We start from the raw sequence: 26,893 nt of genomic DNA on the forward strand, positions 1-26,893 counted from the left end.
GTTATACTTCAAACAATAGGTAATGGAATTCACCAAAAGATAAATATGATTAGAAGTGAAATAATACTCTCTCATTTTGTTTTTTTTTAATTCATACAATTTCACATGATGGTTTGTGTGAAAACATCGAAGTCAATGTAAATGTTGACGTCATAAACAGAGTTTATTTTGATCTTAAATTATATTGATGCGTAGGCAAATTCAATTACCCAATGTTTGAAGCATATAACTTCTAATTTAAACAAGAATTTCAACTACTGATTTGGCAGACACGATTGCTGCCACGAGTCCTTGAGGGACAATTTACAGAATTATTGTATTCTTCAGTCAAAGAAGAACTTAAATGTTCGGTTCCTTGAATCACACTTAGTTTGTTTTTCAAAGTTGAATATCTTCGGTACCCTTCGAAGTTCACCTTATGAAGATTTGAGCACTTCACTGTAGAGAACAATGATCCTAAATTCCCACATTTAAAGGCTTAACATATTCCACGCAGCAATCAAATAGAAATAGATATGAGCTTGTTTACTAAGCGATTATAGTTTCATAAAAGACGTCATCCGTCACATTAAATGCGAGCAACAAATAGCTCAACACTCACACGTAAGCAAATCAGAGTAACTGGGCCACTTATCGGGAAGAGATCTCAAGTCATCGCGTTGTCATGCCGCTTTTGATTTAATCTCGCACCTACACACCGTGCTGTGTTGTGCACACATACAGTGCCCTAATGCATTCTCCCCCGCCCTATTTACTCCCAAAACTTTAGGCGAACGTTACGATTTCGTCATCACCGCTGACCAGCCGGTCGGTGCGTACTGGATCCAGCTGCGAGGACTCGGCGAGTGCGGCATCAAGCGTGCCCAGCAGCTGGCCATCCTGCGCTATGCTCGCGGCCCCTACCAACCAGCCTCGCCGCCCCCAACCTACGATGTCGGACTTCCGCAGGGCGTTGTAAGTAGCCACACACCATCAATCACCATAAAAACTGCCTCAACACGCACACACCCACATCCCTCTCACTGTTCGTCCCCAAGTATCTTGCCGTCCCGGTAAGTCCGTAGGGACTTATCACGCACAATGCCATATCACGATTGGGGTAAGATGGGGAAAGATATATCCTCTCATTCATCCATCTTCCTTCGCGATATGTGTGTTATGTGTGCCTATATGCGTGTGCGTGTGTGTTTTATTGTACACTTTTTCACCCATCTTTTCACTTTCCCAACCCAAAAAAAAAGGAAACCCTCTTTCCCGTACCATAAAACCACCACACGCCGCCGCTAGCAATGGGGGCTTGACCTTTTGTGTTTCTCCTGTAAATATTTCACTGTTTGTACAGAACCGAGCCAAGTGTTTGTTTCGCTACCACTATCCCCTTCTTTTCGCCCCATGTTTCATCATTTGTGTTTCATTTCCCACACACCCTCTCTCTCTTCTTTCGTTCGCGCTGTTTCCTTTGATATCGCTGCCAACCCACTTCTTCTTCTTCCTGGTGTCATTTGTGTTTTGTAAATGTTTTATTACACGACCCGCTTGAGTTGGTGCTATCCCACTCTTTCTCTCTCACTTTCTGCTTTTTTTCGTTGTACAAGATATCCTTATCGTTGTCTATTTGCGTTATCAACCGTCCACCACTTCCCTTCCGCACCCGTAGACAGTCACCAAGCTCTGGCCATCTTTTAAAAGGCAATCTCATCCCCACGGGCGGGAGAAAGATATTGCAGTGCGATCACCGAAAGTGGTTGTAAATAATCCTTTACCACTTAAACCGTCCCTCCAGGGCGCTAAAGTGTCCTCGCTGAGTTTGTCTCGTCTGTCTCCGAGGTGTCGGTTTGTGTATGATATTTGAAACATTTCCCTGGTTCCCCGTCGTTTTTTTGTAGATACATAAACGCGCTTGTAGACAAACCAAAGTGCACTGTTTGTACAAAGAAAACAAATGATCACCTCTTTTCTTTTCCGTTTTCGTTCATATATCTGTACCATATTGTAGAAAAAAGTATGTAAATTCACTTGTAAAAAAAGCGGAGTAGCTTTTAGTCTGTACAAACCTATAATGATACTTGCTCCAACTCTCCAGCAAACAAAATAATGATTCTAGAGCAGCGACCGTTTCACGGCAGGACCATCAAGCAATGGCAAAAGCCAACGCGTCTTAAGGATATTACGCACCAGTAGCGCCACTTCTTATCCTCTTTGATCTTGAAACAAGAAAACAAAAAACTTCCTGAATACACACTTTTAAGCAAAGAAAGCAGAAGGTTTCCTTATCGAGCAAACAAACGGGCCTTGTTGCACGCGAAAACAAAAAAAAAGCAGCGAGCGAGTCGGTAAGTGATTGTGAATTAATTATTACGTTTGTGCAAAAAGGAAATTCCGTGCTACCCTCGCGCGATTGCCCCAAGGATCGATTTGTTTGTGTCCTGTTTTCGGTTCGCCAAACGCGACTTTGAGCGATCCAGAGATTAACTTCCCTCCGGTGGGCAACACACGACACACCCCAACCTACCAGAGGTTGATCCCCTTTGTTTTCGTACTGGACGGCACCATTTACCTCCAAAGACGGCGCACGGCAGCCAAACACTTCAGTGTGACCAGTTGACAGCTAATTAATCGGTGCCGTTTGTACCACACAACGTCGTTCCATTGTTCCATTAGGCGGTCGTGTGCATGTGAAACGACACCCTAAAAATAAATACACATACTTCCAATTATTAAAGCCGATAGAGCCTCCTCCTTTGTAGGGCCTCTTGCCTGGCATATGGCCCGAGTCCGGTTTCGGTCGAGCAAGCAAACTCCCTAAAGCGGATATATCCGTTAATCCAACACCCCCAGCAGGATCCTTCCCGGAAGCGATACGGGGCGAGAAAATTTCCGACGAAATTTATTATGTGCGCTTGGTGAGGTGAGTGTTTGTTTTTCTGGTTTTTGGATTAAACGAAACGATTGTTGTGTTGCGTGAAGGAAGCATTATAAGCTGTGCTTGATGTTTTGAGAGAGAAAAACACACAATGAACAAGCAATCATTGTTTTAAAACTTCCTTTCTTTGACCCAACGAATATAAACCGGAGCAGAAGGAAAGCTCTTTTGTAGCAAACAAACACGCCCTTCTTGCGTTGGGCTGCTGACCTCGATAGCTTGGGGCTCTAGGCTATCTTCCAATCTTCATCGTTGTCGTCCTTTTTCACCTCGGAACCGTCATTCCAGTCAGTAGTCGTCGTTGTCGCCTCCCCCCAACATTGACCTCATGTCACTCATGCAACAAACAGAACCCCTCTCTAAATCCCGGATCCGTATCTTAATCGACTGGCTTTTCTCTTCCCTTATGTACATAAAACATCACCATACACACAAAAAAAACCGTCTCAAATCCCGCACACTCGTTTGTACAAAATCTCCACCACCCTCTGCTCTGTGTGATCGCAAAATGAAATGAACAAACAAAAAAAACAAACAAATTGCGCACCATCAACAACGTCGTCGTCGTCGTCGTCGGGCAGGTCATGAATCCGCTCGACGCTCAGTGCAACGTCCAGCGGGACGATGCCATCTGTGTGAGCCAGCTGAAGAACGCCAAGGAGATTGACCGGGCGCTGCTGCAGGATAAGCCGGACGTGAAGATTTTCCTGCCGTTCCGCTTCTACCTCTACCGCCCGGAGGAACTGTTCCAGCCGAACACGTACAACCGTTTCCTGGGTGAGTGTTGCAAACGCGCGTTCGCTGTCCAGTCCCTAAAACTGTTACTATAATATCACTCTATTCGTTGCTCCCAACAGTCGCCCCGACCGGAGATCATGTCATTTCGCTGATTGACGAAATTTCGTACCTGTCCGCGCCGGCCCCACTGCTGTCCCAGTACGACGACATTAACCCGGAGCAGTTCTGCAACGGTGACAACCGGCCGGCCGACTGCGGTGCCAACTGCATGTGCACGCACAAGGTCGACATTCCGCTCAATGCCATCGTGGAGGTCGTTCTTGTCGACGAAGGTACGCATTACAAGCACGCACGTACAGCATCATCCCCAGAAACTCATCTGATCTGCTCAATTGCTTTGCCTTTCCAACAGTCCAACAACCGAATCTGAGCCATCCGTTCCATCTGCACGGTTACGCGTACAACGTGATCGGTATTGGCCGCTCACCGGACTCGAACGTCAAGAAGATCAACCTGAAGCACGCGCTCGACCTCGATCGGCGCGGTCTGCTCCACCGGCAGTACAATCTGCCCCCGCTCAAGGACACCATTGCCGTCCCGAACAACGGATACGTCGTGCTGCGATTCCGTGCCGACAATCCAGGTAAGATACAGAGAGAAAGAAGGAGAGAGAGAGAGAGCGAGCGAGAAATAAATGGGTAGATAGATTAATAGAAACATATAGAGTATATAGATAGAGATAAAGAGAAATATAAAGAGATAGTAGATCAAGAGGGATAGAAAGATAGACAGATAGACAGATAGATAGATGGATAGAGAGATAGAGAGATAAAGATATAGAGACATAGAGAGATAGAGAGATAGAGAGATAAAGATATAGAGATATAGAGAGATAGAGAGATAGAGGGATAGAGAGATAGAGAGATAGAGAGAAAGAGAGATAGAGAGATAGAGAGATAGAGAGATAGAGGGATAGAGAGATAGAGAGATAGAGAGATAAAGAGATAAAGAGATAAAGAGATAGAGAGATAGAGAGATAGAGAGAAAGAGAGATAGAGAGATAGAGAGATAGAGAGATAGAGAGATAGAGAGATAGAGAGGTAGAGAGATAGAGAGAGATAGAGAGAGATAGAGAGATAGAGAGATAGAGAGATAGAGAGATAGAGAGATAGCGAGATAGAGAGATAGAGAGATAGAGAGATAGAGAGATAGAGAGATAGAGAGATAGCGAGATAGCGAGATAGAGAGATAGAGATAGAGAGATAGAGGGATAGAGAGATAGAGAGATAGAGAGATAGAGAGATAGAGAGATAGAGGGATAGAGAGATAGAGAGATAGAGAGATAGAGAGATAGAGAGATAGAGAGATAGAGAGATAGAGAGATAGAGAGATAGAGAGATAGAGAGATAGCGAGATAGCGAGATAGAGAGATAGAGAGGTAGAGATAGAGAGATAGAGGGATAGAGAGATAGAGAGATAGAGAGATAGATAGATACAGAGATACAGAGATACAGAGATAGAGAGATAGAGATATAGAGAGATAGAGAGATACAGAGATACAGAGATAGAGAGATAGAGAGATAGAGAGATAGAGAGATAGAGAGATAGAGAGATAGAGAGATAGAGAGATAGAGAGATAGAGAGATAGAGAGATAGAGAGATAGAGAGATAGAGAGATAGAGAGATAGAGAGGTAGAGAGATAGAGAGAGATAGAGAGATAGAGAGATAGAGAGATAGAGAGATAGAGAGATAGAGAGATAGAGAGATAGAGAGATACAGAGATACAGAGATAGAGAGATAGAGAGATAGAGAGATAGAGAGATAGAGAGATAGAGAGATAGAGAGATAGAGAGAGATAGAGAGGTAGAGAGATAGAGAGATAGAGAGAGATGAAGTGAGTGGGTACAGAGAGAAAAAGTGAGAGGGGGAGAGAGAAAGAGAGATAGAGATAGATAGGAAAAAGGATATAGATAGAGATAGAGTGAAATATCTCTTTCTTTTCGCACTTGTACTGTGTACCTTTCTAACCCTGCATTATTCTCTTCTCCATCACTTCCATATTTCCATCTCTCCCCGTGCAGGATTCTGGCTGTTCCACTGTCACTTCCTGTTCCACATCGTGATAGGAATGAACCTGATCCTGCAGGTCGGCACCCATGCCGACCTTCCGCCGGTGCCACCGAACTTCCCCACGTGCGGTGACCATTTACCACCGATCAACTGAGGCCCTCGCCGTCGTCGGCCAGGCGTAGGACAGTAGGAGACGAACCCCTCATGCTCTCTCGCACTGTCTGTCGCAACGAAAGAAATAACCACACACACACACCACAGGGAATCAAACCACGTTAATAAGCTCATATCGTTTTTTTTTTTTTAATTCGCTTTTCGTAAACGCGTGCGAAACGGGGAACTCCCCTGTCCCTCGTTCGACACGACGCGATCGCCTTTCTTTAATATTATTCTCTTCCTTTGTCGTGTACTTGTACGTACAAACCACAACAGGGCATGGTTGTACCTTTTTCCCCCTCCCATTCTAAGCCATTCCATTATCTTGAACAGCTTAACTGCCTCTGGGAGCGGAGAATGGCACAAATTCTTCCGCTTCCTTTGAACAAAACAAAAAACCATGAAAATACTCTCTGTCACCCACAAAACAATGGCGGACACAGGTGGTGGGACACGCGTTGTCTTGCTGCCCCGATCGTCCTACACAAGGTGGGGACAGAATAATTATTATCCCTATGTTTTCTTTTTGAGTACTTCGACTACGTACTTCTTACTTGAATGCGCGCATACTACTTTTTTCACGTACGAGAGTTTTATTTTTCATGTTGTAATTTATAGCGCCAAGCTTTCCAGTGTTTAAGTAAATTAATTGTAGATAGAAATAGAACAGAGAGAGAGAGAGTGAAAGTGAAAACGCGGTGGCCCGCGTGTGTGGGGCGAAGTAAAGAGTGATGAGGTGTAGGCAGAGTTCTCGTGCCCTGCTGCACTCTCATCACTCTGCGCGCTCCTCCGAGGCGCTGGTTCGAAGGAAGTCAAATGGGGCAGAGACAAGTAAGCAAAAACAATGCTAGTTTTTCTGAATGTTTGATTGCATTTCAACATGGTGGTCGGATTGGGAGTCAAGCGCCTTAAAAACATGCAGCGCAACAACACAGCCGACACGTTCAAAAACGGGCAAGCGAGAATTACAGGAAGGAGAAGAAGTAGTAAACAACAACACCAACATTTCCTAGTGCAAAGGATAAGCTTTCGTTTGTTGCCATATTTGTTTGCTATTGTTGATTGTTGTTACCGATTGTTTGTTTCTGTTTTGTTTGTGTATCATCTGTTTTTCTCTTTCTTGTTCAATTTTTACTATTTCTTTATTTTTGTTTGTTTTTTCATCATTTTTGGGTTTCTCTTGTAGTTCTTTTTTACTTTACTTTTTAATATCGTTTTGCAATTGACTTTTCTGTTATACTTTATTACTTTTTCAACAAGATCTGTTTCTTTTTTGCTCTTTCTAAACAATTTTACCATAGCAAATGAAACAAACAAGAGGCTTGCACGGGGAAAATGTTGGTACTTCTTCCTCTCGGCTCCCAAGTAGCATTCGGCCACCAGCCACACGTATCAAGTACCATCAAGTAACATCCCATCATCCGCCCATAGAAGAGTGTGCGGTACAGAGAATGGTTACGAAAAAGAAAGATAAGAACAACACCCCCATACTCCTCCTCTCCTTACCACACCGCGTTCACAAGGATTCGATGGTTAGTTTGTAAATATTTGATAAAACAAAAACAAAAACACAACAAATACTCAGCGGCTCAGAAGCGAACGATAAAGTGCGGTTCGGCCTGCATCATACAATCCCCCCCGTCGTCGTGTATCCACCAAACTCATGCAGTACAACCCGTATTACATTTTCCCCCGTTACAACGAAGCATAATGGCATATACATTCTCCTCCTCGCCCTTTCGCTCCACTCCGAAACAAATAAAGCGGAGGGTAAAGTTTAACATTACATTGTAAATACTCATAGCCTCGGCCTGTTAGCAGACGCTATACGCGCACCCACATACATCATACCACTGCTACACTCCCCCTTGCCGTCGTTACCATCAAAATTTCCCTATGTATTATAAATGTTTTTCTCTTCGGGTTTTCATCCACGTTTTTTGTTTTTTTTTTGTACACATATTCTGATTTGTTTAAACTTTTCGCCTCCCCTCGATCGCCTGTGAGTGAAGAGTGATGAGAAGATCGTCACACTCAATCGCTATGCAAAACCCTCTATTATGGTGAGATTTTCACAGCCCAACACTGGATGCATGCGTGTGTATGCCACCACACACCTCCTATCCTATTTTTCACCATTACTTGAACAGACAAAGCCACAAAAAACGGCAGCCCGCACCCCACACGCTATCGTATACAATGGATTATATATTAAATAAAATAAAATAAATCTACTGTTAATGAAAAGTTCAAACACAATCTGCTACACCATCCAACCCTCCCTCTCCTTAAAGCGCATTTGTGGAAAACACTTCCGGCGCGAGTAAAACCAGCTAAAGCATAGCAAGATCTGCCAACTATTAAAGAAAGTTTTTTTGTAAAAAATATGTGTATATATTTGTGTTTTGTTTGTTATATTTAGCTTTTAAGTTTGCGTGTAGTTTCGTTTGTATTTAGTCCACATACTACTAACACACTCTCTCTTTAATGCTTTTTATACTTCTGTTTCTATCGCGAATGTCCTACTCCTCTTCTCTCGCACGCTCTCTCTGTCGTTCTGCATTTTAAATCCCTAATTGTACAGAGTTGTTTGATGTTCACCTTTAACTTTCAACCTTACCTTTCAGCAGCACACTGATCGCACCGAGAGAAAGAGAGAGAGCGAGACATTAGTAAATAGTTAAGCTACCTACTAACACAGCAGCATAGCAAGCCTCCCCCCTTCTAGTCCGCTGGAACTTTCCTTTACTTTGTTTACTGTCTCTGTCAGTGTCGCTTAGCTGTGTTTTAGCTTTCAACTTGACGCTTTTCCCTGCTGCTGCTGGGTTACCGCATCACCAGCACACAAAAAAAAACCACCAGCACACCGTCATGTTTAAACTTTTGCTATCCACCCCGGTCGCTTTTTTCGCACCTCAGCGCGTGTGTGTGTTCCACCACTCAACGCCTCACTTTGCCAGCACAAGGTAAGTAGAGAAAAAAGCTAACTCCACCAGAAGCAAAGCAAAGGAAAATCAATAATTAAAGCTGATGCAAAACTGCTACCAAAGTGATGCCAAATTAATTAAATATACACGAACGCCCGAGAGAAGGAGAACGAAACACACCCCCCCCCCCCCCCCCGTGCGGAAAATTTTACCTGCTCCTGTGTCCTGCTCCCGGGATACACATTCGAGCTAATTACAGTGCCCGTTAAGCCGTAAGTAGGGTTAAAGAGGAAGAGGTTTATTAACGTGCTCTGTTTTTCATTATTAATTTCTGGTGCCTGTGTAGCACATGCCCGGAAAATGAGAGGAAATTGTAGCTACACCCTCCCACGCAGAGTGAGCTATAAAGAATTAAATTTTTGGTACAAAACGAAAGTTTTAGTTGCGGAGCATCTTTTTTGTGTGCTTTAAGTGGGACTGTCATTTAAAAACACAAAATAAATCGTACATTAGTGTTAGCGATGAAAGTACAGCAAGCACAGCAAAGTGCAGTGTTTGTGCTTTACACGCTTTGCCTTTTCCAAAACAAGCGGACACACAAAAGTTACCAACTAAAAGCAGCAAATTGTTGTTGGAAAAGAAGTTCCTTCACTTTTTTTGCCACAAAGCGGTTTCGTCACGCCAGACACAAAAGAATGCAAGAATAAAGTAGTCAACATTGTTAAAAGTTTTACACGGACAGTACGGGTCCTCGGCGAAAATTCCGCTTGCTCCGGGTGGAATGTCAGAAGAAGCTGTTCATTTTTATGCTTCGTTTTTTTTTATGTTACATTTTGTAGTTTGAAAACAGGGCACAATCTTGCATAAATTCATGTTTGTAAATTACCATCAACTTGTGTCATGTTCCTCCATTCTGTATATATTAAATATCTGTTTTTTCTGTAGCTTATATATGTATCACAATATGCTTCAAACTCATCTGTTCTTTCACGGGTCTATTCCACATCCCGTTTCATTACCTATCATCTTCTTCAAACTCTACTCCCTTCACCACCACCACAGCTACAAAGCACCTTTTAATGTACAGAGCCGTAAGTTCTTCCTCCATCGGAACCATTTTCTTCAACCAACACCGAGAGCATCAGCAGAGCCTGCAACGCCCACCTAAATCCAGTCAATATCGCGACCTGCCATAATACCTTGGACTTTCATTTTTTCAATTCCCAGGTCATGAACCCGCTCGATGCCGTCTGCAACGTGCCGCGGCCGGATGCGGTCTGCGTGAGCAATCTGCGCAACGCCAAGAAGGCGGACAAGGCCGTCCTGTCCGAGCGGCCCGACGTGAAGATTTTCCTTCCCTTCCGGTTCTACTTCTACCGCGTCGAGGAGCTGTTCACGCCGAACACGTACAATAAGTTTTTGGGTAGGTAGCGCGGAAAAGCGTTCAAATGAGGAAATGAAGGGATTCGCTACCGCTGATTTCGACCAATTGACAGAAGGTGTCAATGGAGAAGCTGGTGAAAGTTGTACTAAAAAGGGAGAATGGCTATCGGTGTCAAAAATCCATGTCACTAGTCGAAGGGTTTTCCTTTGTTCTATTAGAAGGAAAAACTGTCCTAGCCATAATTTGCGGTTTGTGAGGATTTATCTTCCATGAACTAAAGACCTATCACGACGGATGGGGAAATGACTTTGACTACTTTGATGTCCTAGCACACGCTTCCGAAACCTATTTTGTGTCATGGCCTTTTGCTTGCAGCTGTCATTAAACCAAGCAAAACGAAAAGCCCAAGCTTGCCATGAAAACTGAACCAGCAGAGAAAGCAAAGCGAGCCAGCCGATAAGGAAAGCATGAGCTATTTTCGCTTTCAAATGAATGAGTAATGATTGCATACACCGGTGCCGTATGGATTTCACAACGTTTTCCAAACCTGCCTCCGTTTCTAGTGACAGTTCTTCCCTCGGCAATGGCTGAGAGGCTGATGAGACAGGTAACAGAGCAGGCAGAGGGAAAAAAAACACTACACAAAATCCTCTTTACACATACATACTCTCGGTCCCAAACGAGAGTGCTAAAAATATCCTCTCATCTTCAATGGTTTTGCCCCACACAGTGCGGGATGAAGTGAATATGGTGAACGATTGTAAAACGCCATTTTCATCGAAAGGCATACAGCGAATAGAGAAATTGCATTTTTATCGCACCACATCCTGTGATACTAAACCGTACCGGTACCCGGAAGGATGGTCAGTTCACTCGCTACTTTGGCGACTGTTGCAGTGCTGCGGAAAGTAAAAACCCATGTATGCTCGTCGGTGTCCAAACGAGAATAAGTGGCTTCTTTCGCTGGATGGAGGGTGGAAAAAGGGAAAAAGAAAATTCGACAAAAATAGACATCAACGGAGCGCACATTTCCACATGCCACCTGTGGTGGAGGACTTCCTCCCGGTTTTTTTTTTTCTTTTTTTGCCCTTCCTTCTACCACAAACAGAGCGAAAGGTTGAAACAATTACCTGGTGCGCTGGTGGATTGTTTTGAAAAGAAGGAAGCCGCCTGTGTTGGAGACGACGCACGGCGAACACAAACATTGGCTTTCCCTTGCGCTGGAGACGGGGCTCCTTCACTGGTTGGTATCACGGTGTTCCCGGGGTGGGAGGTTTTAAAACGTTGTAGCACGGGAAATGAAATAAAATACCACTCACCGGCGGCAACTTCCCTCCCGCCGGATGGCCGGAACGACGATGGCAAGTAAGAGAATGCAGCTTTCCAACACACACTGAGGTTCGCTCCTTTATGATCCGACAACCGACACCGGGGAACTGCACTGCACACTCACCTGCACAAAAGCACAGCACACTGCACAAACCTCGGGCTAAGGATATTACCATTCCAAGGTGTACTATGATGTGGAGGATGATTTTTGGTCTTACGACGAACGGCCAACACAAATGAGGACACGGGCAATGTACAGCCACTGCGGTGCTATTTTCAGCCGACCGTGTTGGCTTTGCAAGCGCACTGTCATTCTTTGGTGGACTTGGGAACGTTTCCGTTGAGCCCGAGTGGGACGCGAGGAAAAATCGAAGATAAAACTTTACTTGTAATGAAAACCGGCTTTATCTGAGCCGGTGGTGCTGCAGCCGGTAGGTAAGAATTCGAGTCTTATTTTCAGTCTGCACATGGTGTCGGTCGCGGGGAGAACCCCTGGGATGCCCCTTCCCTAACGAACTGGTAATTGTTGCCGCTTTACTATCTCTCATACCGGGTTGATTCAGCGGCGACCAGCACTACAATGTTTCGAATGGTTGCTTCAATGTATACTTCAATGCTTTGCTGGTTTGTTGCAAGCAAAGAGGATAGCAGGCCCTCGCTTCCTCGTTGAATGTGGCAATGCGTGGGAACACTGTTGTATTTAGCTTCAAAATGAGATTTGCTGCTCCGAAACCACCGGACTGTCGTTTTACACAATTTATTAGATTACACTAGAATGGTTTATTACAGACTGACTGACTGCACAGAGCAATTCGCTCTTTTATAGTGAGATAATACTGCCAATGTATACTTTGATGAGCAGTGTCCAACATACTATCAATCGGTCTACTTTGATGAGCAGCATTCACCATACATTAAAGTCGGTCTACTTTGATGGCTTGGGACACTTGGGATAGCATTTGATGACACCGGTTGCATGTGGGACAGTGTCGACGAGATTTATGTGTTTCTATGGTTCAGACTTCTGCTAGGTTCAGGATCCGAGTTCCAAGCCGGAGATAGGTTTCAATGCTAGAGCATACGCAGGATCAGTTTGTCGACAGGCAAGCATTAGGTATCAATTCCAGGACCTAAGAATTTCACGATAGGTTAAGATTCCACTTCTGGATCAATCCAGGCTTTGGATCATTTCCGGGAATCGTAAGGAGTAAAGATTTGAGGTCAGTTCCAAACTCATTATTGATTAAGGTTAGTCTCAAAACCGGTATGATGAGCCCAGGACTGATAGGAGTTTGGTTCCAGAATTGGTTTCATATTCGGAATCAGGTTCGGCACAGGTTCAGGTTTGGTTCAAGAACTGATATGTAGGCAGAATCAGTTACTAGAATGCTATAGATTGAAGATCAATTTTAGGATCGAAATCGGCCAGGGATATGTTCCAGATCTGATTACAGTTTGTGGTCAGATTCCGGATCAGAATCAATTCCAAGACCGATGTAGGTTCGAATCAAGCACAGAACCTGTATGAGTTTGATAGCAGTTACAGGTCCGAGATAGGTTCAGGATTTCCAGCTCAAGCTTTCTGTTAGGATCGAACCCAAAACTGGTATGTGTCCGGAATCAGTTACAGAATCGGAACAGGTCCAAAACCTTAATGGCTTCTGAAATAGTTCAAAACCAACTTCAGTTTCAGTATAGTATAGGGCATTGGAGTTAATCCCATCGTCAGAATAAGTCCAGTATCAGCTCCAGGAACAGTTTCCTTTCGCATGCTCCTCGAAGCTGATGGGAAACCTTGGAATCTGCTCTACAATCAAACCCAAATCAAGCGACGTCAATAATAATCTCTCTCCTTTCCCATTCATTCCACTTCACCTTTACACAGTTGCACCCGGTGGAGATCATTTAATTTCGCTCATCGATGAAATCTCGTACGTATCGCCACCGTCCCCAATGCTGTCGCAGATCAACGACATTCCGCCAGAGCAGTTCTGCAACGGTGACAACCGCCCGCCAGACTGTGGCCCGAACTGCATGTGCACGCACAAGGTCGACATTCCGCTCAACGCCATCGTGGAGGTAGTGCTCGTTGATGAAGGTAAGCTTCCGTGCAACAGTCGAATAAGTTTAAGCCTTCACTATCAAACGTTTGCCCCTATTATCCATTTTCCCGCAGTACAACAAGAAAATCTGAGCCATCCGTTCCATCTGCACGGTCATGCCTTCCACGTAATTGGTATGGGCCGCTCGCCGGACAGCACGGTGAAGAAGATCAATCTCCGCCACACACTCGACCTGGATCGACGAGGTCTGCTCAACCGACAGTTCAACCTGCCACCGCTCAAGGACACGATCGCCGTCCCGAACAATGGCTACGTGGTGCTGCGATTCCGGGCAGATAATCCCGGTAAGTAACGGCTAACGCTAACGGTAACGTCTCTCGCTTCAATAGTGTACTAATAAATGCTCTCTCTCTTTTTCTCTCACACAAACTGAAACAGGATACTGGCTGTTCCACTGTCACTTCCAGTTCCACATAGTGATCGGTATGAATCTGGTGGTGCACATCGGTACCCACGCTGACCTACCGCCGGTGCCACCGAACTTCCCCCGATGTGGCAACCACATACCTCCTATAAAGTATAACTAGTAGAGCAAGCTGCGTAGCGTTAGTAGTACATCAACCATTCCTGTGAAGACTCGTATGTGTCGCTGAAGCAACAAAACTGCGTGAAATGTTCCAGCCTTCCAGCCCACCATTGCTACACACGGCGCCCTTCCATCGGTTCGCAGGTTTTAAGGGAAGTCCCTCGTGCGTGCTGCGAGTAAGGAATGTTCATTAGGATAAGGATATAACGAACCCGTATATCGAGTGCATCAGTGATCCATCCCGTACGCTCAGCAGTCTTCCAGGGCCCTTCCCCCTTCTTGAACGATGATAGAGCCATTTCTTGCCACAGTGCGCTGTAGTTAGGATAAATGTACTTTATACTTAGTGTTTTTGCGGTTCATTCCCTCGCTAGAGGCTTCTCCTCCCCCATGACCCATCAGGCCACGCTGCTAAACGCTGGTTCCATCTAAACACATCCTACATTTAAGTCGTGTCTCTCTCTCGTATCTGTCCGAACCTCCCCAAACCCACAAACTATAACCGCGAACGAATCAGTTTTTGTGATTTTATACGCTTACGCTCTCAAACACACTACTCCTCTTCAAGCGGTTCGACATTTGCCCCTCACCACTGCACCACCAAAGAACGCGACCGACTGGAGGGTCGGGAGGAATTCAAAACGGAACTTGTTTTGCTTCCACCTGGCAATCCTCCCACCACCAAAGGTGCTAAAATGTGCTCAATTTAAGCTGGATAAAATATTGCCCCTGGAGCCATATTTCAATTTGGTTTAGCAAGCTCCTCTCTACCTCGTGGCGATACCCGATAGCCCCACCATACCGTACGGGCTGCGTACTTTGCGCTTGGGTCAAAGGTCGTTTCGCTAAGCGAGGAGCTTCCGGCTCGGCTCGACTTTCACAACAATGCTGCTGGATTTCTTTTTCATTTTCGCACTGCTCTAACGGGAAGCGGATGGTACTGTCTGGGCCCGGTACACCTTTTCGCGCATCTACCAATATCTGGTTGTGTATTTATATGCTTTTGACTTTGTTTTGCGCCTCTGTAAGCGCACCACGGAAAAAGATATGCGTTCTTTTCGTATGGCGCTTGTGGGAAAATGCTTCCTTTCCTGTGTAGTTTTGTGTTTTGTTTTTTCGTTTTCTTTTGTGTTTTGTAATGCGTTAGATGTCGTGAATTCAGGTACAGGCAGAGGTATACCGAAAATGGGCAAACTAAGTGGAAGTAACATTTAAAGGAAGGAAGATGGGCAAAACTCGCCCCAAACTCGACACTACTGTACCACACTAGCGTAAGAATGTAAAATGGAGCAAGATAAAGAGAGAAAAAGAAGAGCAAACAAGAAAGAAAAAAAAAACGAAACCATGTTCAGCCAATAAATAAACTCTAATACGAACAGTGAGAAGATAAGAATAAAACTTGTGTTTTCGTGTTTTTTTTTTTTTTGTTGCTTCCATTTGCCTCGATTTAACGAGGTTTTGTGGCGGACGATTTAAGCCATCCGAAATATTGGAATTGTGGTTTTGCGGTTAAGCGGTTATTCTCGGTATTAAGGAACAGCATGAGAAAATTATGGCTGTTATAACTTTCTCCCATGAAAAACATGCCTTCTGGTACGTTACTGACAATAAAATAAATTACAGGGAACCATTTTGTTGTGAAAATGGCATGAAAAGGTATAATTTTTGTCGTTCTTCTCTTATTGCTGCTACTTATTATCTAATTACTTTCATTATACCAGGCGTCTCCATCACCATTAGCGGCAGCAACAGCGTATGCAATCATTTTGTATGCAATGTAATGCAGCGCCACTTTAAATAGTGGTGTCGCTTATTCGAACTACTTTCAAACGATTTCATTTGTGGTACATTTTTCACCGGGCAGGCTTTCATGACAGCAATGGCAAAATTGCACGGCGGGCCGTCATCTCCAATTGTAAACAAACGCGACCGAGGTAAACAAACAGCCGCGCTTCACCGCAAAACTCAGTTTTTCGCGACCAAACATGGGAAAAAGGAGAGATAATAATGTCGAAAAAGATGGTATGTGGCTTTATTAATCAACCCTTCCCGCTTTTATTCATTTTCTGTTCTGTTGTGTTTGTTGGCTTTTTTTTAGTCGAAATTCCCCCCGAACCATCGCACTCGCGGAAGCACAAGAAGCACAAAAAACACAAACGAGCCCGTGCCCAGCCGGAACCCACCTACGAGGTGGTCGAGGAGCAGCAAGCGCTCGACGAAACCATGGAGGTGGTGGAAGAAATCGAATACATGGAAGCCGATCCCGAGCCGGAAATAGTGTCGGAAGTGGAAACGGAACTGCAAACAACAATCGATTCGAACGCCTCCCAGCTCGACCTGCTAAACGATTCGCAACTGTCCCAGCAGCAGAAGGCACTATCGCCCGGCAAATCGCTCGCTGCCATGAACAAAGCGGCACAGAAGAAAGGCCGCAAACGGGGCCGGGAGAGTGGCACCTCCAGCGAGGAGGAGCGCTGGCTCGATGCGATCGAGTCCGGCAAGCTGGAGGAGGTGGACGATGAGCTGAAGAAGATCAAACCAAAGGACCCGCGGCTGATGACGGCCCGCCAGCGGGCAATGTACGAGCGCGGCACGGACAAGGAAGCGGCCCCCGGGGTGGAGCTGCTCATGTCCCTGCCGACCGGGTACAAGGAAAAGGTCATGACGGAGGAAGCCATCCAGAAGGCGCAGCTAAAGTCGCAGAAGCGCAAACAGATGGCGGACGAGAAGCGGGAAAAGGACAAAAAGAAAACGATGGAACGGTTGCTCAAAAAGCAGGACTCGAAATCGGTAAAAGCGATCAAAAACCGGCCGGTGAAGGAGAAGGTACCGATGATCACGTACATTAATAGTGCCGAGGGTGGATCGATCTCGCTACCGCCGGAGGTGGAATTTCCGCTCGCCAAACAGCCACCCCGGGATCCGCCCAAGCCGACGCTGTGTGCCGTACCGAACTGCACCAACATCAAGCGGTACAACTGCTCACGCACCAACATTCCGCTGTGTAGCTTCAAATGTTACAAGGCGAATGTGGAATCAATAAAACGAATCATCTGCTGAGAAGGGCGTAAAAAGGCACACCAGTTGGGAATTTATTTGCAAAAACTTGCCGCTCAAAAATCGACCTGCGGTGAAATGGAAAAAGAGGAAAGAAAATGACCATCAGCGAATGTTTCGATTGCGGAGTTTTTCGGCGAGTGCATAGATAGAGTCGGGAGGTTCGTGCTGGCAGGGAAATGAGGAAGGGCAAAGATAGAGCGACTAGTTGGTGGTGGAAACGGGGCAAATCTTACCAGCAGCTGGTTAAGGTACAGCTCGTACGCAATCTTGTCCGTTGCCATGTCGACGGCCACTGCCATCATCTCTTCCAGCTCTTCCACCGTGAACGGTTCGCCCTCCTCGGTGATCAGTTTGGTCATGTACTCCTTGTCCACGAACCCTTTTCCCTCCTGGTCGAGCACGCGAAACGCTTTGAGCAGCTTTTCCGGTGGTGCCGGTTCCATTCTGTTCGAGAAAGAGGTAACGATAGAGCGCTTTTTCCGATCCGGTCTTCCCACGCCATACTCACTTATGCTCCGCAATCAGCTGACTAACGTAGGGAAGAAATTTGGACAGATGCACTGTGCCGTTCGAATCCTCAAATTCAGTCGCCGAAATGACTTCGTTCACGTCGGCCTCAGTCGGCACACAACCCAGAAAGCGTAGAATGGTTCCAATCTCACGAACGTCTACCGTTTTATTGCCGTGATGGTCAAAAATTAGAAACGCATCCGCAACCCTTTTCTCCAGCTCGTTGGCTGGATTGATGTCTGAATAGGGTGAGATGAAGGAGATTGTTAGTAATTGGAATAAAATAGTTTTATTTTCTACTATAACTTGCCTGAATATTCGAAATCCGCCATAGCTTGTAATGTGGTGTGCGAATGCTATTGATCAAACTGAGCGAAACAAGCTACGTAGTTCGTTACCATAGCCACACAGCAAAAGAACGCGATAATGGATTGTAGAAAAATTATAACAGTTATTTACAGGTAAACTTATTATTTAAATGATTCGAACATTTTAAAGCTTCTATTTAAATACCATTTTTCTAAATTTAGGTAACAAATCAAAGAAAATGGCAAATCTCAACGTATTTTTTGAACGCCCTCGAACGAAGCAGAGTTGACAGCAGCGCGCTTCCCCGAACTGTCAAAGCGCAAAGCGCACTGACGTTTGCCCCTCTTGCCTGTCAGTTTTATCAAAATACACAGCAAACAGCAAGCAAATTTCCAATTTGCACCTCCCAAAATTATTGTTCCTGTGCCTCGCCGTGTGTTTGTTTGCGTGACTCATTTACCGTTACCGTTGGCCTGCCTGTTCCCGACGCTCCACGCGACCCGCCGGTAAAAGGGACCGCCACCAGGTTGCGTCCCCCGGAAACGCTCGCGTTACGCCCACCACCAGCAGCCCGGGAGTTCGGTCCGGGAAGAAGGCCCCCGCCAAGTGGTTTGCCCCTCAGTGTGGTCCCAGCGCTGCGTACGTAGGTTGAGCGTACGCAACAGCACCCAGCGGCCAAGATTGAGCCCGACGGAGCAGCTGCCAGGATGTCGGGTGATCAGAAAACCCTCATCAAGGGCAATCCGTCCCAGTACGTGAAGCTGAACATTGGCGGCTGCCTGCACTACACCACGATCGGGACGCTCTGCAAGCAGGACACGATGCTGCGGGCCATGTTCAGTGGGCGGCTGGAGGTGCTCACCGACTCGGAAGGTACACTGCATCGATTTGTCATAGAAGAACAAGTGCTTTTAACGCTCACTTTCTCACCTCTTCCCATAGGTTGGATTCTGATCGATCGCTGCGGCACACACTTTGGCACGATACTGAACTTCCTGCGGGACGGTAGCGTGGCGCTGCCGGAAACGACCAAAGGCATCGCGGAGCTGCTGGCCGAATCGAAGTACTACTGCATCGAGGAGCTGATCGAGGCGTGCGAGAAGGTGCTGGCGAAGAAGGAGCGCGAATCGGAACCGATCTGCCGGGTGCCGCTGATTACGTCGCAAAAGGAGGAACAGTATCTGATCAGCACGGCCACCAAGCCGGTAGTGAAGCTGCTGATCAACCGGCACAACAACAAGTACTCGTACACGAACACGTCCGACGACAATCTGCTGAAGAACATCGAGCTGTTCGATAAGCTTTCGTTGCGCTTCAGTGGGCGCGTGTTCTTCATCAAGGATGTGATCGGTTCGAGCGAGATCTGCTGCTGGTCGTTCTACGGCAACGGGAAGAAGGTGGCGGAAGTGTGCTGCACCTCGATCGTGTATGCCACGGACAAGAAGCACACGAAGGTGGAGTTCCCGGAGGCGAGGATCTTCGAGGAAACGCTTAACATACTGCTGTACGAGAACAAGAACGCCCCGGACCAGGAGCTGATGCAGGCGACGTCGCTGCGCGGTGCGGTCGGCGGCATCAGCTCGTACACGAGCGACGAGGAGGAGGAGCGGACCGGGCTGGCCAGGTTACGATCGAACAAACAGAACAATCCTACATGATTCACACATCAGCTAGTGCTGAAGCGGAAGCTGTTGCCAAAGAGGAACTGAACCGTTTGCCCCCGGGGGCCCCCGCTCACGTCTAAACCAACCGCACACACACACGGGCCAGCTCGAATCGTTTCCAGTATGTGTGTGTGTGCGGGTGTGTATGCGTGCTCGTGGGCCGTGTGTACATGTGAGCAATGACGCAAAATGAACAAAATGGGAATAGCTATGAGAGAAACAAGTTAAATTTAAGAACGCGTTCACCTCCCTCCTTTCTGGAGGATCAATCCTAAATCGTACCATGAACATTAACCTATCTTCCCCCCTCCCCTCTCCAGTCTGGGAGCAAGCCTGCGCAAACACCAAAGGAAGATTGAGCAATGGATTGAGCATTACGGTGTGGAGAGCCTTTACGCTCCGTGGAAAAAGAAAAAAAAAAGTACGGTAATTCAATTTTACAGTTAATTCTCACTCAGTTCACTTAGAAATTGTAGCGTAGGATTGTAGCGAAAGAAGCAGAAAGTGGCCGAGAAGAAAAGGCATAACTCTATACACACATACACAATATCTCCATGAAGCTCTAAAGGCATTAACTTTAAAACCACGCATAGTAAAAATAATAATAAATAATTTAAAAAGAAACATTCTATTAAATTCAAACTCTGCAAATCACGCCTTTCATTGGTTCTGGTAGAAATTGTCGATCATTTCCTGCTGCTCCGACTCGATCCGCTGCAGATACTGGTACTCGATCTTCAGCTTGTCCAGCTCGACCATTTTCTCGATTATTTCGCTCTGTAAAAAAATAATAAATAAAATAGGTAAATGTTAATTCACGGGAGGAAAAGCTCGTTCCATCGCTTCTCCCTCCTGTAGTCACCTGTATTTGCTGCTGTTCCGATTCGCGCTGCTTGGAGAACGTTTTCAGCATGTTCTGCACGCCCACCGCACGCATCTTCTCCTGGTCGACTTCCGCCGCAAACACCTCGACGATGTTGGCAAACTGATCGATGATCCGGCGAAAATCGGTCAGCTCTGGGTGAAGGACGGATTCCGGCAAGAAAAAGGATTGTTAGTTTGCTGGCCCCGCTCGATCGACACGCGACGCGACTTACTCTCGGTGAACCGTTCACACTCATCCTTCAGCTCGTTCGTTTCGTTCGCTACCTCCGGATCGATCACGCGCAGCGTGTACAGATCGTCAATGTACAGGCCGGATTTACCAAACTCTTCACCCATGCTGTTTTGCGTGCGTTTGCCACGAAGAAATGTACAAAATGTACGCCACGCCACAACATCGACCGAAGCATAACTGTTTGTTTAGCGCAGTTGCCATAGCAACACCGGAGTAACGTCAGGAGTACAGCGTGTCCTCCGAGCGAAACGACATTCGGCAGTTTTTTTTTTGCACAAGTACGCAACTTACCCAGTGGAAGACAGAAACGTGAAAATACACGACTCAAGCTTCCATCTACATGCAAGTAAATACAGTGCCGATTTCGGTTGTGGTTACACTTAAATGGGGTTCATTTATTTCAACAAAAACCCTCTGCTATGGTTTGCCATTGTTTAACTCTGTACTCTGTGTTGGCCATCGTTCTCGTGCCACACTACTAACCTAGCTAGGGCTTGTTGACATTGATCGTACATCGATCGTATTTCTAAAAACACATCCCTCTAGTGGTTGTTACAATCATTTAATGCATTCTCGTTCTCCTTTCGTCCTTATGGTTTTGTTGCTACATGTTCCGTTTTGCTGCTCCATCTCTATCCTCTTCACTCCCCTTCTTCTATATTTCCATTTTTGCACATTACAAACCACTAATGTGTATGTATAGACGATGAAAAAAGTGATAATTAATTTTCACGGCTAAAAATAGTGGGATGGGGAGTGTTGCTTTTCCAGTACTTTCTTTACTTTCGAACCCGTTGGGTTTTACAACTTGCAACTGGTTTCAATGTTTTTTTTTAATCTTTTCTCTCTACTTTGCATTTGCTCTTGGCTTGTTTTCATCTCTTACGGCCGCCCCTCGACAGGAGATATTGGCATATAAAAACAAAAAAAACGGAAAATGATCAATTACAACGGCCTAGCAAACTTTCCTCCTTCTTCGTCCTGGCTCTGCTGGGCTGCCTTTTCCCTCAATTGCTTTCTTTTTGCTGGAAAATACTGTGCTGCGATGGTGCCAATCGTTGGACGAAAAGTACGAAAACGAGTAATTCCTTCTTCTTGAGGTAAAAGCCTGTAATCTCCCTATCTCTGCCTCGCTCTATCTATCTTTCAACTTATCCCCTTCAATAATAAGTGTGATTTAGCTCACCACAAGTGAACGTACTGAACTGGGCCTCTCCGCTAATGCTTGACATCCCAATCTTTGCACACTGGCGAAAACAAAAAAAAAACAACCACACTCATACACAGGGATATTACTTTCAACCAGAGAGATAGAGAGGGAGTGGAAAGATGATGAGTGTATGAAAAATGAATGTATTACAAATTACTATGTACTGGACCAGAACAAACCTTCCCTTAGCGGCTCCGGTACGGATGATGCCCCTTACACTGCGCACTGTCCACCTCTAAACCCCCCCCCCTCCCCTACATCTTTTGGCCATTGGGTGTGGCGTTCTCCCCCCACCGTCCCTCTCATTCCGCGTGTGTGTGTGTGTACCGCGTGGTCCCATGGTGGTTCGCGTTCACGTCGAGGAGGAAGCCGCCTCGGACGAGGCAGCCGCTGCCGTCGACGTCGTCGTGGTGGTGGTGCTGTCCTCGTCCGCAATCGAAGCAACTGCGGCGGCCGCTTCCGTTGCATCCGCCTCCTTTCCCACGCCATTGCTGCCGTCGGTCACTTCCGTGGTGGAGGAAGCAGCATCACCGTCGGTTTTAACCTTTTTCGTGGCGGACGAGACGGCATCCGCATCATCGGTCCCGTCCACCGCGCTCGCCACCGAGTTCGAGGCGGTACGTTTCCGCGACCCGGCACCGGTAAAGTTCGGCTTGAACTGTACGATGATGGCGGTCATGTTGTCGCAACCGGTACCATCGCCCCGGGTGTGTGGCGCTAAGCAGTGATCGAAGAGCTGAGCAAACGGGAGGAAAACAACAAGAGTCAGCGCTTACTAGGATGGACGCAGCGACGCTACCGACAACGATCCGATTACCTCTTCGCAAATTTTGGACAGCTTCATGCCGGGCTTGTTGATCCGCTCCTGCACAAACTGCACGACCTGCTCGCTGGTCATAAAGTTCCAGATGCCGTCGCACGCCAGCACCATAAACTCGTCCTCCGGCCCGACCGTGATCTTCTCGATGTCCGGCAGGGCCGATATCATCTGCTCTTCCGCTGGAAGCGATTTGTTCTGCAAAGGAACAGCGTTTTTTGGGGTTAGCAAAATGAGAAAGAAATACAGTCAACTCTCCCTTCTTTGAGAGGCGATGGGACTGTCGAATAAGAGGGGTTTTCAAATTACAGAGGTTGAAAGTTAATGAAAGATCCATAAAAACAAAAAAGAGACAGAACATTTAGTATGCAGCCTTAATTTGAGCAAACATCATTCAATAACCATGGCAACACCTTACACAAATAAGAGGGATACAGATTTCAGAGGTTTTTTTTCAAATTAAAGGGACAAAAATGCGCTGGCAAGTAAGGGATTTTGGAAAATGTTCAAATAGAATTTTTTTCCAATTGGAGAGGTGTCAAATAAGAGAGGATTCACTGTAATACAGTGCAAGTCATATATACCATTTTGTAACCATGGTCACCGATGGCTCGCGACAGATTCAACCCTCCATTCACCCGACCGTCCAGCGTGACGCGACCGCCCGCCTTCTCTATCCGCTGGTACTCGGCCGTGTCCTCCGGCTTGTGGTCGAAGCTCATCTCGAGCGCCTTCCCATTCCGGCAAACGACGCACCGTGAGTCTCCTGCGCAAAAAAAAAGTGACGCCAATATTATCAGTACCCTTCAGCACACCCTTTTCTCCCTTCCTTCACATACCGGCATTCGCGACGTAAAGATCCTTTCCGTGCAGCAGCGCAACGACCGCCGTACAGCCACTGTCCTTGCCCGGCTCGTCGGTGATGGTTTTCATGAACGCGGCGTCCTCCTCGTTGATGTACTCGCCCATATCGGCATACTCGTCCGGTTCCTCCTCCTCCTCCTCGGCGCTACCTTCCTCCCTGTTGCACAAATCAAACGTTTTTTTTTTTAAATAGTTTTAAAAACAAAGACTGCGAAAATCCACAACACACTTACCCGTACGCATCCTCCTCCCCTTCGTCCGTGCTGGACGTATCGTCGGCCGGTTCTTCCGCGTGCGGGAACTCCTCGTCCGAATCGCTCTCATCATCATCGTCATCGTCGTCGTCCGTGTCGTCCATGCTCATCGACACGTCCGCCGGGGGAGGGCCATTCTTCGGCGACGGTTTGGCCGAGCTGCTGTGTACTTTGGCCGCCGGCGATGCACTGGGGGCGGCAGAAGCAGCAGCAGCACCGCCACTTCCACCACTGCCACTGTCGCAGCTGCCATTCTCTGGACCGGCCGAACCGGACGACGACGAGGACGAGACGGCCCCCGAGGAGCCCACCTTACCAACGTCCCCGTTCAGCTTGCTCGCCTGCTGCTTGCTACCGTCCGACGACGAGCTGTCCGGTGCACAGTTGTCCTTTCCCGGCTCGGCAGCGTCTGTCGATTTGCCAGCCGCCACGTTGCCGGCCGTATCGCTGATCTCGTCGCTCTGTTCCGCCTTCTTGCTGCCCGCTGCGGCAACCTCTCCACCGTCCGCCACCGGTTCACTCTTGCCCGGCGAAACCTTGCCAGCGGACGACGACGAGGACGACGAGGACGGTTCGGGCTGCGGTGTCGCTTCCTTCACCCGCTCGACCGCTTTATTGCTCGAGCTGCTCACGGTGGAGTCGGCCGCACCCGGCACTGTCTCCTCCTCTTCCTCCTTCTGTTGCTCCGGCTGCGGTTGCTGCTTTTTGTCTGCCGGATCGGCCTCCGCATCGGATCCCGCACTGTCGCCGCTGCTGCCACCCTCCATCTTTACCGATCGTTTCTCGCTCGACCCACCGGCCCCGGCATCGTTGCCCGCTGCCGCCGCCCGCCTCTTCCCCTTCAGGTACGGCGAGACCGGTTTCGAGCAGCTGCCCTCCTTGATGGCGGCCACCCGCTGGTTTTTCGCTTCGCCGGGCTTCGTGTCCTTGCGGTACTTCTCCAGCACCTCGTTCAGCGGCATCACCGCCTCCTTGCAAAGATCCTCCACATTGTCGTCCTCCTCCTCCTCCTCCACCTCCTCGTCCGCCTCGTCCTCGCCGTTCGTTTTGTCGGATAGCACCTTCAGCTCCTCGATCACCTTGTCCTGCAGCAGGGTCGCGTCGAAGCCGAGGAACGCTTCCTTCAGCGCCTTTTCGAACTCTTTCCGCCCGTACGCCTCGACTGTCTTGAGAAAGGTGGGCAGATGGAGGCTGCAGTACTGGGCCACCTCCGCCCCGCCGTGCCCATCGTACACGGCGAAGAACGAGCACTGGTCGTCGAAGTTTAGTATGCAGTTGTGTGCATCCTGTGTGCGAAACAAAGAGAGAAAGAGAAGAATTTGAAAATAAAAGCAATGCACACTAGATATGTGGGGGGGGGGGGGTAAACCCGCGCGCGCGTGCACCGTTTAGCCGTGTCAGCAGATTTGCTTTGCGCCCTCCTGCCCCTCGACAATGCAACGTACCTCCTGGCTGATTCGCCAGCCCTGCATCGAGCTGGAACCGGACGCCAAGTACTCGTTCGACTCGTCGCTCGAATCCTTCGTCGTTAATGGTTCGGAAAGGTAGGCGCCCATCGTTGCTGCCTTTTCCGCTGCTGCTGCAAACCGAAGCGCGTGTCCGTCTGTTTATCTGTGTGTGTGTTTGTATGCACACCCAAACGGCAACTTATCGGACACCAGTCGCAATAATGGGATGTTTTGGCGGCGCGCGTACCGTGTTCCTCCAGCAAACAAACACAAATCCCCTTCACACACACACACAAGCCGGCTTTTATTGTTATTATTGTTTGGCACCACGCGCCACTAAAAGGTTGCTGTCACGCCAGAACAACATGTGGGAGGGCCAGCGACAAGGGGGAAGGCAATTCGCTGTTTTCTGTTCTGCCCGCCGGATGCACACACGCAGACACAACACGCACACAAACACACACACGCGCGAAACAGCAATGGTTTCCCCACCCGAAAGACGGTGTTGCCGCCTGGAGCTGGCTGAAGATAAACCGGCCCGTGGCCACTTCCGGCTAGCGAAACGATTTTGTGCACTTCCCCGAAAGCACAACACAGCAGACACGCACGTACAACCGCCCCGAAAGTTATAGGCGTTGCTACACTGCGCTCAGGGCAGCTTGCTTTTTCCAGAGACCGCGTATGCGTATGTGTGTGTGTGCGCGCTGGACACGATTATTCCGGTACGAGCGGATACAATTCCCTCGAAACGAAAAACAAACTCCCGGTCGCTGGACCACTGCACAACTAGACAGGATTTGGCTTCACGACAAGGTGCGCCCGTGTACGGTAGCCACGCGTCCGTGTATTTCGCCGTCCGTTTCTCCGTTTGCGAAGCCAGCAACACACTCGTGCGAAGAAAACGCGGACCACACTTCCCGGCAATTTTTTCAGCTTGCTTTTGCTCTCACACTGGCGCACCGACGCATGTCACACACTGACGCGTTTGAAGGGTAGAGCGCGTTTGACGCATCCCTGCAAGCACGGGCGGCGCTTGTTTTACGTTAGCAGGTAAGTTTAGCGTCGCGAATAGGAAAGGGTGGGTTTTCGGCGAAGGTTTGCTTAGGCGTACACTAATTGCACTAGTTTGCGGGCGAATTTTACAAGCAAAACTGATTAAAATGCGGCTGTTTGCTGGGTGGGTAGCAGGTTGGCCCATCGGCGTGGCAGCTTCGGTTGACAGCTTGACAGCTCGATAGTTTTGACGTATGTGCGCAAGCACTCGAATTTAATTCGACGGGGCCGTTGGAAATGTTGTATCATAAAGTTATGTTGTAGATGATAATTTTATCACATTTTAGATATGAGATTTATTAATTCTTGGATGCTTGGGTAAATTTTCATGCTGAATGTCTATGCCTAATTTTTCACAAACAACTGCTGTCAGGAATACTGCATTGACTACCCATGAGCCACAAATCCAC

General features: G+C 47.5%; 6 protein-coding genes across 7 annotated transcripts in view; 3 read left to right on the forward strand and 3 right to left on the reverse strand.

The window, feature by feature from the left end:
• LOC120898679 (laccase-4) overlaps nt 1-7,017 on the forward strand; it is a 75,702-nt gene extending 68,685 nt beyond the window's left edge. Inside the window, exons 5-9 of the mRNA XM_040304843.1 lie at nt 770-954; nt 3,505-3,700; nt 3,781-3,993; nt 4,074-4,304; nt 5,744-7,017. Of these exons, the coding sequence (XP_040160777.1) occupies nt 770-954; nt 3,505-3,700; nt 3,781-3,993; nt 4,074-4,304; nt 5,744-5,886 (968 nt within the window). The 3' untranslated portion in view covers nt 5,887-7,017. The remainder of the gene's footprint in view (nt 1-769; nt 955-3,504; nt 3,701-3,780; nt 3,994-4,073; nt 4,305-5,743) is intronic.
• A 9,067-nt stretch (nt 7,018-16,084) lies between these two features.
• Nucleotides 16,085-17,255, forward strand: LOC120898680 (INO80 complex subunit B). Its single transcript, XM_040304844.1, has 2 exons — nt 16,085-16,199; nt 16,276-17,255. The coding sequence occupies exons 1-2, from the start codon at nt 16,163-16,165 to the stop codon at nt 17,235-17,237; spliced, it is 999 nt and encodes a 332-aa protein (XP_040160778.1). The 5' UTR covers nt 16,085-16,162; the 3' UTR covers nt 17,238-17,255.
• On the reverse strand, nt 17,232-18,123 carry LOC120898682 (dynein regulatory complex protein 8). Of its 2 annotated transcripts, none has more exons than XM_040304847.1 (4): nt 18,058-18,123; nt 17,746-17,986; nt 17,471-17,681; nt 17,232-17,302 (listed from the first exon to the last, which is right to left on the reverse strand). In XM_040304847.1, the coding sequence occupies exons 1-4, from the start codon at nt 18,077-18,079 to the stop codon at nt 17,291-17,293; spliced, it is 486 nt and encodes a 161-aa protein (XP_040160781.1). In that variant the 5' UTR covers nt 18,080-18,123; the 3' UTR covers nt 17,232-17,290. The 2 variants fall into 2 exon arrangements, with proteins under 2 accessions (XP_040160781.1, XP_040160780.1); XM_040304846.1 differs by having other exon boundaries at nt 17,232-17,402.
• A 273-nt stretch (nt 18,124-18,396) lies between these two features.
• LOC120898681 (BTB/POZ domain-containing adapter for CUL3-mediated RhoA degradation protein 3) lies at nt 18,397-20,362 on the forward strand. Its single transcript, XM_040304845.1, has 2 exons — nt 18,397-18,929; nt 18,999-20,362. Exons 1-2 carry the CDS (start codon nt 18,764-18,766, stop codon nt 19,712-19,714), a joined length of 882 nt encoding a protein of 293 aa, XP_040160779.1. The 5' UTR covers nt 18,397-18,763; the 3' UTR covers nt 19,715-20,362.
• Nucleotides 20,330-21,154, reverse strand: LOC120898683 (intraflagellar transport protein 20 homolog). Its single transcript, XM_040304848.1, has 3 exons — nt 20,818-21,154; nt 20,583-20,737; nt 20,330-20,497 (listed from the first exon to the last, which is right to left on the reverse strand). Exons 1-3 carry the CDS (start codon nt 20,939-20,941, stop codon nt 20,381-20,383), a joined length of 396 nt encoding a protein of 131 aa, XP_040160782.1. The 5' UTR covers nt 20,942-21,154; the 3' UTR covers nt 20,330-20,380.
• A 45-nt stretch (nt 21,155-21,199) lies between these two features.
• Nucleotides 21,200-26,592, reverse strand: LOC120898678 (protein phosphatase 1G). Its single transcript, XM_040304841.1, has 6 exons — nt 25,428-26,592; nt 23,962-25,268; nt 23,704-23,885; nt 23,449-23,630; nt 22,865-23,062; nt 21,200-22,783 (listed from the first exon to the last, which is right to left on the reverse strand). The coding sequence occupies exons 1-6, from the start codon at nt 25,536-25,538 to the stop codon at nt 22,400-22,402; spliced, it is 2,364 nt and encodes a 787-aa protein (XP_040160775.1). The 5' UTR covers nt 25,539-26,592; the 3' UTR covers nt 21,200-22,399.
• Between the last annotated feature and the right edge of the window lie 301 nt (nt 26,593-26,893).

This window comes from Anopheles arabiensis, chromosome 2 (genome assembly GCF_016920715.1).
Source record: "Anopheles arabiensis isolate DONGOLA chromosome 2, AaraD3, whole genome shotgun sequence".
NCBI classification, from domain to species: Eukaryota; Metazoa; Arthropoda; class Insecta; order Diptera; family Culicidae; genus Anopheles; species Anopheles arabiensis.